The sequence below is a fragment of the Neopsephotus bourkii genome, unplaced genomic scaffold (assembly GCF_033783945.1).
Source record: "Neopsephotus bourkii isolate Nb327-2 ecotype Australia unplaced genomic scaffold, CSIRO-AGI_Nbou_v1 NB_1183, whole genome shotgun sequence".
NCBI classification, from domain to species: Eukaryota; Metazoa; Chordata; class Aves; order Psittaciformes; family Psittacidae; genus Neopsephotus; species Neopsephotus bourkii.
Genome location: NW_026901668.1, coordinates 3,289,542 through 3,302,267, shown reverse-complemented (window position 1 = coordinate 3,302,267; position 12,726 = coordinate 3,289,542). Strand labels below are relative to the sequence as shown.

At 43.7% G+C, this 12,726-nt stretch overlaps 1 protein-coding gene and 1 long non-coding RNA gene across 2 annotated transcripts; both read left to right on the top strand.

The window, feature by feature from the left end:
• The first annotated feature begins 194 nt into the window (after nucleotides 1-194).
• On the top strand, nucleotides 195-1,758 carry LOC133218002 (uncharacterized). The gene is made up of 2 exons (XR_009727026.1): nucleotides 195-1,062; nucleotides 1,630-1,758. It is a non-coding gene; the product is annotated as an uncharacterized LOC133218002 (long non-coding RNA).
• Nucleotides 1,759-2,335: 577 nt separating this feature from the next.
• On the top strand, nucleotides 2,336-12,080 carry LOC133218000 (aldo-keto reductase family 1 member B1-like). The gene is made up of 10 exons (XM_061363989.1): nucleotides 2,336-3,237; nucleotides 5,384-5,551; nucleotides 6,209-6,325; nucleotides 6,768-6,845; nucleotides 8,223-8,345; nucleotides 9,153-9,259; nucleotides 10,024-10,105; nucleotides 10,569-10,652; nucleotides 11,049-11,152; nucleotides 11,956-12,080. The coding sequence occupies exons 1-10, from the start codon at nucleotides 3,172-3,174 to the stop codon at nucleotides 11,993-11,995; spliced, it is 969 nt and encodes a 322-aa protein (XP_061219973.1). The 5' UTR covers nucleotides 2,336-3,171; the 3' UTR covers nucleotides 11,996-12,080.
• Nucleotides 12,081-12,726: the final 646 nt, after the last annotated feature.

The window sequence follows — 12,726 nt, the reverse complement described above, 5'->3', positions numbered from 1 at the left end:
CATTTACAAGATGAGTTTGTACATATTTGTGCAGACGATTATTGTTTAAGCGTGCTTATCAGGCATTTATATGTATTTTCCTTCCTGTATAGAGGAAAATACTAAGAGCAACAGAGGTCCTGAATCTAGCTAGTGATTTTGCACAATACAATCAATACTGTGACAAGAGGAGAAGTGAGATGCCTCCATATAAAAAAAGTAAGTAATCTTTGTACCTCCTGTTGAGCCCTATCACTCCACACTGTTGGTTCAGCCTGTGCTCTCATGATGAGACACACAGCTGGAGGGGAAATGTAAAGAGAGCTAGAAAGGAAGGTTAGTAACATGACAGTCAGAAGGAGAGAGTTCTAAAAGCTCATGGCAAGACTCAGCTGGGGGGAATGTGATGCTTTTTAAGCATTCATGGTGAGTCTTGATGTACCACAGCCTGTGAAAGGATCGGTAATTGCAGTAGTTTGAGATTAAAAGGACCTTCTAGCCTAAGAAACCTTTTGACTGTATCTTTACAAGGGTGCTATTTTTGTGGGACTGAGCACATTTTGAAATGAGTGATTTAGTTATAATAGCCGCTATATATATCCTAATTTTATGTTGATGATGAAGTTCACGAACCATGTCCATTTTCTGTTGGCATGTGGAAGGTGAATTGAGAAATCTTGGAGCATAGCTGGAAATGACATTTTTATGACCTAGCAGGTATTTATTTCACTGCACTGGCAAAGTCCATTATTCTGTTCAGCTTTTGTATTTATACTGCTCATTCTGGTTAAAAAAAAAATTCCCAATGTATTGTTGTCACCAAGATGAGGAATTTTTTAGCCTATTTGCCTTCGGGAATGTGTTAGACTCTTTCTAAAGCACCTTGCAATAGGTGAGTAAGAAAACCAACCTCCTGTCCGCTTTATCCAGCCCTTTGCATCTGTGAAGTAGCTGAAAGACAGCGCACTTCCAGGAAGCTGATGGGTTAAGAGACTGACAAGACATTTCTAGTTTGATATAACTTGAGACTTAAAAACAAGCTATGCTTATGAAAGATGCCTCAAATGTGTCTTAACCTTCCAGGTTGTCGTGGTTTAACCCCAGCCAGACAGCTTGTGCACTCACTCCCCCGCTCTTGCCCTCCCCCTACTCCTGGAGGGACGGAGAGGAGAATCAGAAAGAATGCAACTCCCACGGGTTGAGATAAGAACAGTTTAGTAACTAAGGTATAACACAAATCACTGCTGCTACCACCAATAATAGTAATGATAAAGGAAATAACAAGGGAAGAGAATACAACACCTCATCACCAGGTGGCAGATAACTTGCCCCCCCAGCCCGACCAAGCACCGACCGATACCTCTTCCAACCCTGCCGTCCACCTTAGCCCTTCTGGGTAACTCCCAGTTACCTCCTGGGCATGACGTGCTGTGGTATGGAATACCTCTTTGGTCAGTTTGGGTCAGGTGTCCTGTCCCTGCTTCCTCCCGGCTCCCCTCCTCCCTGGCAGAGCATGAGGCCCACAAAGTCCTTGGCCAAACCAAAACATCATTTTTATCAGCTTTGTTCCCAGCTGAAAGTCAAAACACAGCACTGCACCAGCTACCAAGAAAGAGAAAAATGACTGCCACTGCTAAACCCAGGACACAGGTATATCACCAATCAAGGAAGCAATCACTGAGATATATTTAAGAATCTCTTCAGTTGGTTTTACAATGAAAAGTAATAAATGTTTTTCTTTTGAATAAAATAGTATGGGATAAATTCTCTAGAAAATAAGTCTTGTGGGTTATTCTTGGTCTATTTTTCCTAACCCCCATAAATGCAGGTGGGATACTACAGGCCACATGCTCAGATTAAGCATTCAGGCTAGAGCTCCTGCTGATGTTTAGCTCCAACAGCCACGGAAATGAGGCTAAACCTTCCTTGTGCACTTTGCCCTCATGCTGGAGACCCATGGGGTTTACTGGCAGGTTTGCTGTTACGTGGAAGCTTACGTTGCTTCCAGATCCAGATGGGCCCCGGGAGGGTGTGCAAACTGCATCACTTATAGATTTAAAAACTGCCTGACCTGGGCTGCTTTTGCAACAAGTCAGAGATACATAGAATGGTTTGGGTTGGGAGGGACCTTCAGAGGTCATTTAGTCCAACACCACTGCAATGAGGGGTCCTTGGCTACCTCTGTGCCCACAGCAAAGTTCACCGCACCCTGGATAAACTGCCCAAGGATAACTTCTGGCTGAGCGCACAGCAGTCAGCGGCAGTGTGCTGATACACAGTCATAACATGGAGATCACTCACAGCACAGAGTCCACTTCACCCAGGGGCTGTCTACCTGTGCAGAGCTACCACAAGATACAAAGGAGCTGGGATTAGTTGTCCTGTGTTTGAGCCACTGTGCTCAAACCACTTGCACTGGTAGCAAGGGCTTTGAAAAGCCAGATAAAACCAAGAGTGTGTGTGTGAAGGGATTATTGTAGCTCCTGGGTACTCCTCCTTTCTGTTTTTTGTTTGTTTGGGGATTACTATGCCTTAAGGGAAGGAACAGTAGCAAAATAATATGCATTCTCTGCTTCATCTCTGGCACACTTCTCCTCAGATTCAAATATTCCCCACCTTCAAGAAACACATAGAAACAATAGAGAAAAGCAAGTACAGAATCATTCAGGTTTAGACTGGAAGGGACCTTAAAGCTCACCCAGTTCCAACCCCTTGCCATAGGCAGGGACACCTTCCACTAGACCAGGTTGCTCAAAGCACCGTCCAACCTGGCCTTGAACACTGCCAGGGATGGGGCAGCCACAGCTTCCCTGGGAAAACTGAGCAAACACGTGAGATGAGAAATAGCTCCTGGGGTATGTGCAAACTCCCCAAATACCACTTTCTTTGCAGAAAAGCAGGGGCTGTGAGTTATGCGAAAACCTGCAACCTTGGTCAATGCAATACGTGTAACTGGCACCATGCACTCACTCAACAAACGCATGTGAACAACCCACAGTCAGTTTCTAAATTCTTCAAAGGGTGAGAGAAAGGCAAAATCCATGCATTCTCTTGCCTACTGTATCACTTCTGCCTGTATTTTCCTTGTCTGCAGCCAGTCAGGAGGCAGGAGGGAGGGGCAAAGCCTATGTAAAGTGTTTGGCAAGGGCCAGCAGCCTCTCCTTGACCACAGTGACTGGGAAGGGACCGCACATGGCCACCTACCTGGAGCTGCCCACCCGTGCGAGGATGCCCATCCTGGGACTGGGGACCTGGCAGGTATATGCTGGAGCTGGGGACCTCTCCTTGTCCCCACACCTCTGGTCACACAGGTAACACCAGGCTGAGAAGCACAGCACACTTCTTCAGCAATCTCCTCTTCAGATCAGGGCAAGGCAGCAAATCCTCTGTGAGGTGTTTCGTGCTGTTTGGAATACTTCAGGTAACATGGATGTTTATGCCTGTCCTTCAGGAAGCTTGTTGAGTGAGCAGGGGAAGAAGGTTTATTTATCTTAACTATGGACAAAAAAATGCATATTACAAAAGTTACTACTTCTGCCTTGCTTGTTTTTCTTCGTGTTTCTACCTTTGCTTTTGTCTCTGGGTATTAACATCCCAGCATGTCACGTAGGTGTCAGCTTTGATGAGCATGTGTGGGTACAGGAACTTAGGTGGTAATGAGTGGATTTGGAAATGGGGGTTTACAGGAACTCCCTAAAGACTGAGGATTACTTATTTGTATGGCAGCAGAGTATGCAGCACATAGCAGGAAAATAGTTTGGGTAGTTCTTTACCTGCAAATGTTATCTAATGGGTTTTGGGAAGGGAGAACATTTCAGTATATACTGAATTATAAACGTAAAAACATCCTGGAAATGAGCTAAAAAATTTAAGAAAGTGAGTTTCCTAAGGAACAAAAAGAAAAATAGTTGATTATCCCCTGGATTTGGGACTGGAAATGAGTATGTTGAATTGCAGGCTGCCAACCCTATGAAACACTGCCCAGTCAGCATAATTTTGGGGTCAGCTGCTGCTGATCATCATATGCCTTAGGTACAAATGGGGATGAGTTTGTTTAACCCTTTCAGTCTTAATTGGGCTGATGACAAAAGACACTAAGAAGTAGGCTCTAAAAACCCACAGCGTTCATTGCATGGACATTATGATGGATGAGCTCGCTGAAGGAGCTTATTGAGACGCTAACAGGAACTGGTTAGGACTAAAGAGAAGGAAAACTTTGGACACTTGATCCCTGCCACCACAAAAATCTCTTGTGTTAAAGCGATGAAAACATAGCCCAAACGCACTGTGATTACTTCATCATAGCTACTTGATCTCAAGGTTCCCAGAGCAACTTCTTGTGTTTCAGTGTGGCAATGGGGCTTCTCCTTTACCCAGTCACGCTGACTTGGAGTCCTGTTCAGTGAGCACCACAATGGATTATCTTTTCTGAAGGACAGCTCATGTTACAGACTCTGGGTAACCACAGGGTCTGTTGTTGACTTTGCTCTCCGACAGTTCCTCCTCCACCCAAAAGCGATGCCGATTGCTCCTGCATGGCAGCTTTCCCACGCCGCAGCAGCACACAAGGATAAGGTACTCTATAATGCTTGGCGTTTGGCAGGTGTCCCCATTAGCCTGCCTTCCCAGGGGCTGCAGCATTCATACATAGGAGAGGGTTGGGATGGGGAAAGGGGCTGCAGAAAGGAAAGCTTGTAAGACTTTTCACTGGCTACTTGGTTGTGTGGAAAAAACCGTGGCAATTTCCATGTTATTTTAAATGTAGGTGAACCAACCAAGAGCCCTTCGTTGGAACTACTTGGAAAAGTGAAGTCATTAAAAAGAAGATGATGGGTGGGGGTGCAATGAGGTTAAATATAGGCGGTGGTCGTGGTTTTGAGCCGTGTTTCTGCTTGAAGTGTCATTTTCCAGAGTCAGCATCCAGTCATCAAACAACTCCTCAGTGTCTCCGAGCCAAGAACCTCAACCGATTACTTTGCTATTAAATACCAGGCTCTGTATTTCACCCAGGAGGTGGCACTGTCTGTAGTGTTCTGGCGTTGTCCTCGCAGCTCCCTGCCCTGTGTCAACAAGAGCCAGGTTGTTTGCGTGCAAGGCCAGCAACCTTTCCAGAGCTGATTCATTTCCTCATGTTGCCAGGATCTCACACTGAAATTGGGCAAATTAAAACTCTTTTTGAGATAGTCTGGTGTCCGAATGTGAATGCTCGATCTTTAGAAAAGGGCAATCAGCTCAGGCAACTCATTGGGGACTCCCATGGCCATTTTATTCCAGAAAACTAAATGAAAGCAAGATCCAGACTGGAACACCTCAGTATTTGGGAGCTTAAAGTCTCCAGATTTGAGCAACAGCAAACTTCTTTTTCTGATGTTTACCGAATTACTGATTTCTGTTCTCATTTCAGTCTCTCCAGGGAGCAGCCAGAGATGCAGTGAAGTTTGCCATCGATGTTGGGTACTGCCACTTTGATTGTGCTTACCTGTACCAGAACGAGAGTGAGATCGGGGATGCAGTACGGGAAAAAATCAAGGAGGGGGTTGTGAGGCGAGAAGACCTCTTTATTGTCAGTAAGGTACGTCCTTGGGTAACTTGTCTAACATGAGGCCAGCTCTCAGGAGGAGAGGCAAGGTCCCAACCTGCAAAGTGTCAGGGGATGTAACTGGTCTGTGAATTAACTCAGGGCAAAGCATTTTATGGATGGAGGGAAGGAAGAGGTCAACTCCTAAAGAACAAAAAGGGCTGGATTTGAGAGGGATTTTTTGTAGTCCATATCCATTGTCAGCGACGGAGACAGGAACTGAGGCCGTGCTCTCAGTTGCCTCTGAGACAGGAAGCAGGGCTATTGTATTCGTGGTCACTCCCGCTGTGCTGCCGGCCTCAGCCTGTTAGCTCCTGTATGTTATGTTGTGTTTTGTTTTTTCCCCACAACAATAGTAGGAAAAATAAAGTAACTTCTATCTGCTGGAAGCTGGCAGGTCAATTTTCACCAGTTTTGCTTTATTTGTTCTGTTTAATTGTTGTGTGAACTGTTGGAATGTTAGAGTATCTCATCCTCATTTTACTTAATGGACAGTTAAATAAGGTGCACAAAAGTGGCACTTCCTCAAGGCAAGAAGATGTGCTGTATCATGAGGTGCCTCTGTGTCTGCACTGCGTGTTTCCCTGCTAGGGATGCTCTGTGGTTGTGAGGTTAGGAGAGCAGCGCCCAAGCTTTGTGTTACCCCTGCAGCTGTGGTCCACCTTCCATGAGAGATCCCTGGTGAAGGAGGCATGCCAGAAGACACTTGCTGCCCTCCAAATGGATTATTTGGATCTCTACCTGATGCACTGGCCCATGGGATTCAAGGTATTGAGACTTCTAAATCACAGATCCAATTACCACTCAGGTCACATTTCGCTTAAAGCCTGAGATTGGACTGCCATTTGCTTATCCAGGATCAAACAGTTGTGCATTACTTAGCTCCTGTTTTTCTCTTCTCCCTCTACCCCCAGGTTAAATAAATCCTCGTTTCCCCACGGTGTCACATCCCTGGCCTTCCCTCGGCCCGACTGAGGCACATAAAAGCATCTGCCCTTCCTCTGCCTGCAGGGCAGGCTCTCAAGAGGCAGATTTTCTTGGAGATTACTGTTCCTACAGATGACTGGTTTTGGCCACCTCTCTCTCCCCCAGCACAAACATAAGGCAGGATATCAGGCACCTCCAGCTCCATGCACTTGTATCGTTTCTAAGAGACTCTAACTGTTACAATTCAGCCTACCTTAAACTCCCTTTTCTTTTGTGATGACAGGCAGGAGAGGAGCTGTTTCCTACAGATGGAAATGGCATGATCATTCCCAGCGATACAGATTTTCTGGATACATGGGAGGTACGTTCATTGACGGGCCAAAAAATCCTTGCTAATTTGAAATAACAGTCTGTAAAAGTTAAGGTTTCCAGTTCGAGAATTGTTCTCAGCAAGTTTCTGATGTGAAGTATTCCAGATTGCTGGTTTATCTGTGTCCTTGGGCTCCTTCTTGTGTTCCTTTGCCAAAACCGAGGTATTTTTATGTCTACTGCTTACTAAACTGGCTGGGTGGGCATGGCAAGAGGAAATCTTTGTGTGTGTACCCTGCAGTGGCTTTAGCTAACGTATTCTGTCACTTCAGTCCCCACACCACTCTCTGGGTATTCACTGGTGGCTTTAGCTGTAGCTACACTCATCCCCAGTTGCACCGGAGCCTTCCAGATGACAGGAAAGCCAACATGGCTGTGTCAATGTAGACAGAACATACAAATCTCCCCCTCTAGAAAGTACTGAAACTTGCCCAAAGCCCATCGCTGAAGCTCTGTGTGTTGCAACATGAACAGGCAGGAGCAAGGGATACAAGACTTTGGTGAAAGCTCAGATTTCTGCTTGGCTTGGTTTGGGCTTCCTTTGCCCATCACCCTCACTGTGTGCTTAGCATGGCCAGGCTGCAAGAAGACAAGAGACTCACCAGAGTCAGAGGAATTCGCTGATGCGCTTTTCCTTCTGCCATAAGAATAAGGCTCGTTTCTGTGGCTCATTTGAAGGAAAAAAGAGGACATTTCAGGCTGCTGCTGCTGATAGCAGCTGCAAATAAACATGAATTTGCTTTGGAAGAGGTGTTTTTTCTGCTCTAAAGGCTGGTAGTAGATTATTTTCTCCTGTTTCTTTTCTGCTGGAGGTGTCAATCTAATTATGGCTGTCCAGCTGTTTTACTGTTTGCCAGTGTGAAAGAAAATAGGTGGAGGTGGGGCAATACAGCACTGCGTATGCTGTACTGCCACTGCTAAATGGTACATCTCCCTTGGGAAATTAATCACCAGTAATGAGCAGGTATCCTACTCTAGCTCCTCCAGAACAGCTCCCTGTCAAGCCGCTCTGTCCCAGATGACAAGCCTTTTGTTAGGGGATAATTATTTTGTTAGCTGAGGAATTACCCTAGCAAAAACCTCTTTTATTTAGGAGCATTATACCTGGGGATAATTTTTCATTTCAGTATCCTAGTGTAGTAATTGTTAACCTTGAATAACGCTGTAGTTTATTTGTATGTTGATACATGATGTGAGAGGCTGAGTCTTAGACCAGGGTCCCACCAGTCAATGTCCTGCACTAACATGACATCAGAAGAGGATGCCAGCCATGATGATTTTTACCACTGAAGTCGTGCACAGGCACTTTTTCCATTAAAAAAAAATAAATCTTAATTCAGTAGGAAGTCTGATTCTGTAGTGTTTCTAGGCTATGGAAGAGCTGGTGGATGCGGGAATGGTGAAGGCAATTGGAGTCTCCAACTTCAACTGCAAACAGATAGAGCAGCTTCTGAGCAAACCAGGCTTAAGACACAAACCTGCAAATAATCAGGTAAACTGCTCTCAAACTCATCAGTGCTCATACCACATCTGTCTGCATTTGATGGGACAGCACTAGCAGTAAATGACCTTCTCTGTTAAGGCTGTGCTTTTTTTGTGTCTGCATGGGAATACCCCTGTATTTGCTAAATGAGAAAGTAATGAAAGATGCAGAACATTCTGTGCCCTAGCATGGAACATCACTCACAGTAAATGACCTTTTATGTTAAGGCTGTGCTTTTTCATATCTGCATGGGAATACAGTATTTGGCTAAATGATAAAGCAATGAAAGATGCAGAACATTCTGTGCCCTTCCTTGCCCACACAAGCCTGTGGTACTCCTGTGTTGAAAGTGCAGCCTTCACCTTTCTTCTGGCTGCAGCACTGAGCTAATGCAGGCTGAGAACTGAGCTGTGCAATGGAGAACGTGACAGGGCTTACTCTTCTCCCTTTGTACAGTCCCTAAGGGAAAAGATAGGACCAGAGCCAGGCTACGCTGCTGGGGTGAATAGGTAGGACTAGGTGACATGAGAGTTGGGTGCTTCAGCTGGATGTGCACAGCTAGTCCTTGAAGCCCATTGGTATGGGGACTGTGAGAAGTCATGAAAAGCGAGGCAGGCAGCTGGAAAAAGAAACTAATGGGTTAAGATTGGGTCTTGTTGAAGGCAGGGTTGGGAAAAAGGGGAAATGATCTGAAACATTGACTGACTCTCTTAAAAACCTCATAGCTGCAGAAAAACCAACCTATTCAAAGCTGACATGGGGTCTGGTAGGTCACCGTAGTGATGTTACACATTGAAGTACCTTCTGCTTCTGTAGATTGAGAGCCACCCCTATCTTCCTCAGGAAGAGCTGATCAAGTTTTGCCAGTCCAAAGGCATCTCTGTCACTGCATATTGTCCCCTTGGGGCACCCAACTGGCCATGGTAAGAATGCTTTGTGAAACTTCTATCTCAGACATGGATTGGAGCCAATGTAGTAACCAGTATTAGGATTTGGATAAACCCTCACAGGGTAAAACCGATGTAATTAGAAGATTTACTTATTCTTTAAAATGACACACACACAGAAACCTCTCACACTTACTGTGTTTGCTAATTCATACCTGTGCTGTTACTGGAATTTCACATATAGGAGGAAAAGGATCAATTGGTTGGTGAAAGTAGCAAAGATAATTCTAAACTGAGCTTGGGTGAGCCTATTAAACATGTAAGAGAACTTCCGAACTCAAACACCCCCAAAGCAAAGCAGCAAATCCTTACGAGAACAGCAACTTTGCAGTCCTGCTGAGATGAATGGATTAGGTTTTTAAAAGGATGACTTGAAGAGATTTTGCTTTTACTCAAGTCTTCATGGCTGGGACAGGATGTTTACCAGAGCAGCTGTGCTTGTGAAGGACACGACAGCTGCCCATTCTTAACATGAAATCTTTGGGATTCGGACCAAAGAAACTGCCAGCCTCATCCCAGGCTGGACTGAAATGTATTACTAGAAACTACAGGCCTCTTCTCATGCCAACTGGCAATGAAAGGGAAAGAACAAAGGCAGGGACAGGAGCAAAAAGAATATAGTGAATCAAAGTGCACGAGATTATGCTTTCTTATTGTTTAAATGGTATTTTTACACTACAGTGCCTGAGGGAGAAACAGTGAACCATTCAACTGCTTAAATCTGCTTTTTATTTCCACAGGTCCAAGCCTGAGGATATTTCCCTTCTTGATGATCCTCAAATTAAGGAAATTGCACTCAAGTACAACAAAACCCCAGCTCAGGTTAATACCACTCATAGTATTTTCCCTGGCGATGGGTGTTTTTACCACCTGTACTAAAGTAGCTATTAACAGAGGTATTATGGAAAGCTGAATTCCAACTGGGTCCCACACACATCGTAATGCTTTAAAAAAATACTATCTCTAAGCCAAGTTTTAACGACAGACAGAAGATTACCAATGGCTTTGGGCTTTAAATAGCATGCTAGCCACCTCTATGCACAGCATCCCTGACTGATCCTGAACTCTTGTTCAATGCACTCCCATGCTGTCATCTCAAAAGGCAGATAGCTATTAAATGAGCTCAGGTAATATCGGGGGAAGGTTTACTACACTGCTTTTTCTCTGTGAACCACCTCTGATAATCAGCAAAGCTGATCCATGTAACTGTGTAGCCATTTACAGGCTTTGGCTTTCAGAAGACAGGCAGAACTTGTCCACTGGAATTCCCTATCTGTTCCTGCAGGTGCTTATCCGCCTCCAGATTCAAAGAAATGTGAGTGTAATTCCCAAATCTGTCACTCCACACCGCATTGAAGAAAATTTTAAGGTGAGAGGGTACTTTATGAGATTATCAATGGTGTCAAACTTTACACAGAAAAAAAATCCACAAAGTATTCCCTTCATAGCTAGAGCTGGCAGTCTTCCATCTGACAGATACCAAGTAGGTCACTTCTTTATGAATGCAAAACGTTACTTTAGAAGTAAGGAGCCACATCTCCTTCACTAGAATACATCATCACAGATTAACTTTTCCCTCTTGTGATATAAATGTGCTGCAATTAGACCCCACCAGCACTGTAACTTTATGACATTCACTCATTGCTCACCACAATAATGCATCTTGTTGAACAGTTCCTTGTACACCAACGAACACAGCACTTTCCTACTTCTGTTTTCGATGTTCTTTCTGCAATTTCCCTTCTTGCAAACTGAAGTAACTCAGCTGGTTTGGACCTTTATTCGGGTGTTTGACTTTGAATTGGCTGAAGAGGAGATAGGAACCTTACTGGCTTTCAAGAAGCGGTATCGCATCTGTACGTTAAGCGAGTGAGTACCTCCTCCTCCATGTTTTAGCAACATTAGATTGTTACTAGATAGCCTCTTAACAGACAGCATTTGAAAACCCCACTTTAAAAGAGAAGGAACTGCAGCCATTATCCAGTCACATCCCTATCTGCCAGAATCCAACACTAGGGTATTTTAAATCACTGCCTGTCTTGTGCAGGTTGGTAGCACTAGGATTTTTGCAAGGACATTGTGTGTTAAGACATCTTGTAACAGATGCATACCAAACTGCTGTCTGAAAATCAAAATCAGCAGGGAACTCCAAAATAAATAGGCAGCCTTCCACCCCTGCCTCCTCTGTTTTCTTTGGCTACTTCATATAAGAGACAGTCACTGTAAATAAACTTTTTAAGAATGAGAGTTTTAAGTTTTTTTTTAAGTGAAAAGCTGTGCCTATGTATTTATGCCAGCATTATTAAAGCAGCATCTAGATAATACAGCTGTTAGATACAGACTTACTGAGATCTGCAATTCATTCTGGTTTCCCAGGTTACCCATTTATCTAATAGCATGCTGCAGACTTAGGAGTTACCAAGAGTGGTTTCATGTTGCCAACAAGTTTGGCAATTTCAGCTAAGCAAAAGATACAGTACCTTTTGAGAACAAGGTCACTGGTATATGTGAAGGCTACAGAACATTAATTTCCAGTGCTCCATGTAAATTAAGCAAACCCACATTAGTGTTTTTGCTGTAGCTCACAGTTTTAGTTCTGAAGAGTTCTTGTTAGGGGGAAAAGCTTTTTCATCTTAGCCTTGAAATGTTTTAATCATACTCCCTTTTTCTAGATGCAAAAATCACAAGGACTATCCTTTTTTGGGAGAGTAACATAGGCACCACCATCAGATCCTCCAGGCACCAGGACCATGTATCATTATTTCAAGCAATTTGTAATACTTCATGGGTATTAAACCACAATGTAAGTGGAATATGCATTACAAGATAGATGATAACTCACAAGCACTAGAAAAGTAATCTTTGAACCTGCATGTGTTTGCTTCCCTTATTGTCCACCACAGTTATATCAGTTCTTTATCTGTACTTCCGCTCTGCTCTTGTAGTGAAATTCTCAGTTTTAACAAAATGTATGCTCTCTTATCATTTAGTAATAACAGTTGAAGTTTAATAAACCTGAGTGTTTGGGATTTGTGAAAAGCAGCTTTTGTCATAAATACAAATCCTGACCAATTTTAGAGAAATTTAGCTTCTCCTTGTGGCTGTATTTGTGGACAAAGTTCAAAACATGCTATCTTTAAGCTGTTAGTGTAAGACAATCCATTTAACATTGGAAGGTCTTGATAACACAATACACAGCTTTAGAGTCTTAGTTCAGTAATTCCAGCATAACAGACTAAAAGCTCTTTAGAGGATACCACTGAATTATATTTCAGGAACGCTTTCTTAATGAGGTTTCCTATTTATGAACTGCTAAAAACTAATAAACTGGTAGGAGATTTGTATGTTTGGTTTATCATATCTACAAAGTATATAAATACTGCCTTTCATCAGTAGAATAGCTGCGGTTAAAACTGTGAATCGCTCCCAGCAAATCCACAGTC

Coding starts and splice junctions, on each gene's coding strand:
- LOC133218000 (XM_061363989.1), top strand. CDS start 3,172: ATGGCCACCTACCTGGAGCTGCCCACCCGTGCGAGGATGCCCATCCTG. Junction 3,238..5,383: donor TGGGACTGGGGACCTGGCAG/GTATATGCTGGA, acceptor TTCTCATTTCAG/TCTCTCCAGGGAGCAGCCAG. Junction 10,653..11,048: donor GCATTGAAGAAAATTTTAAG/GTGAGAGGGTAC, acceptor GAAGTAACTCAG/CTGGTTTGGACCTTTATTCG.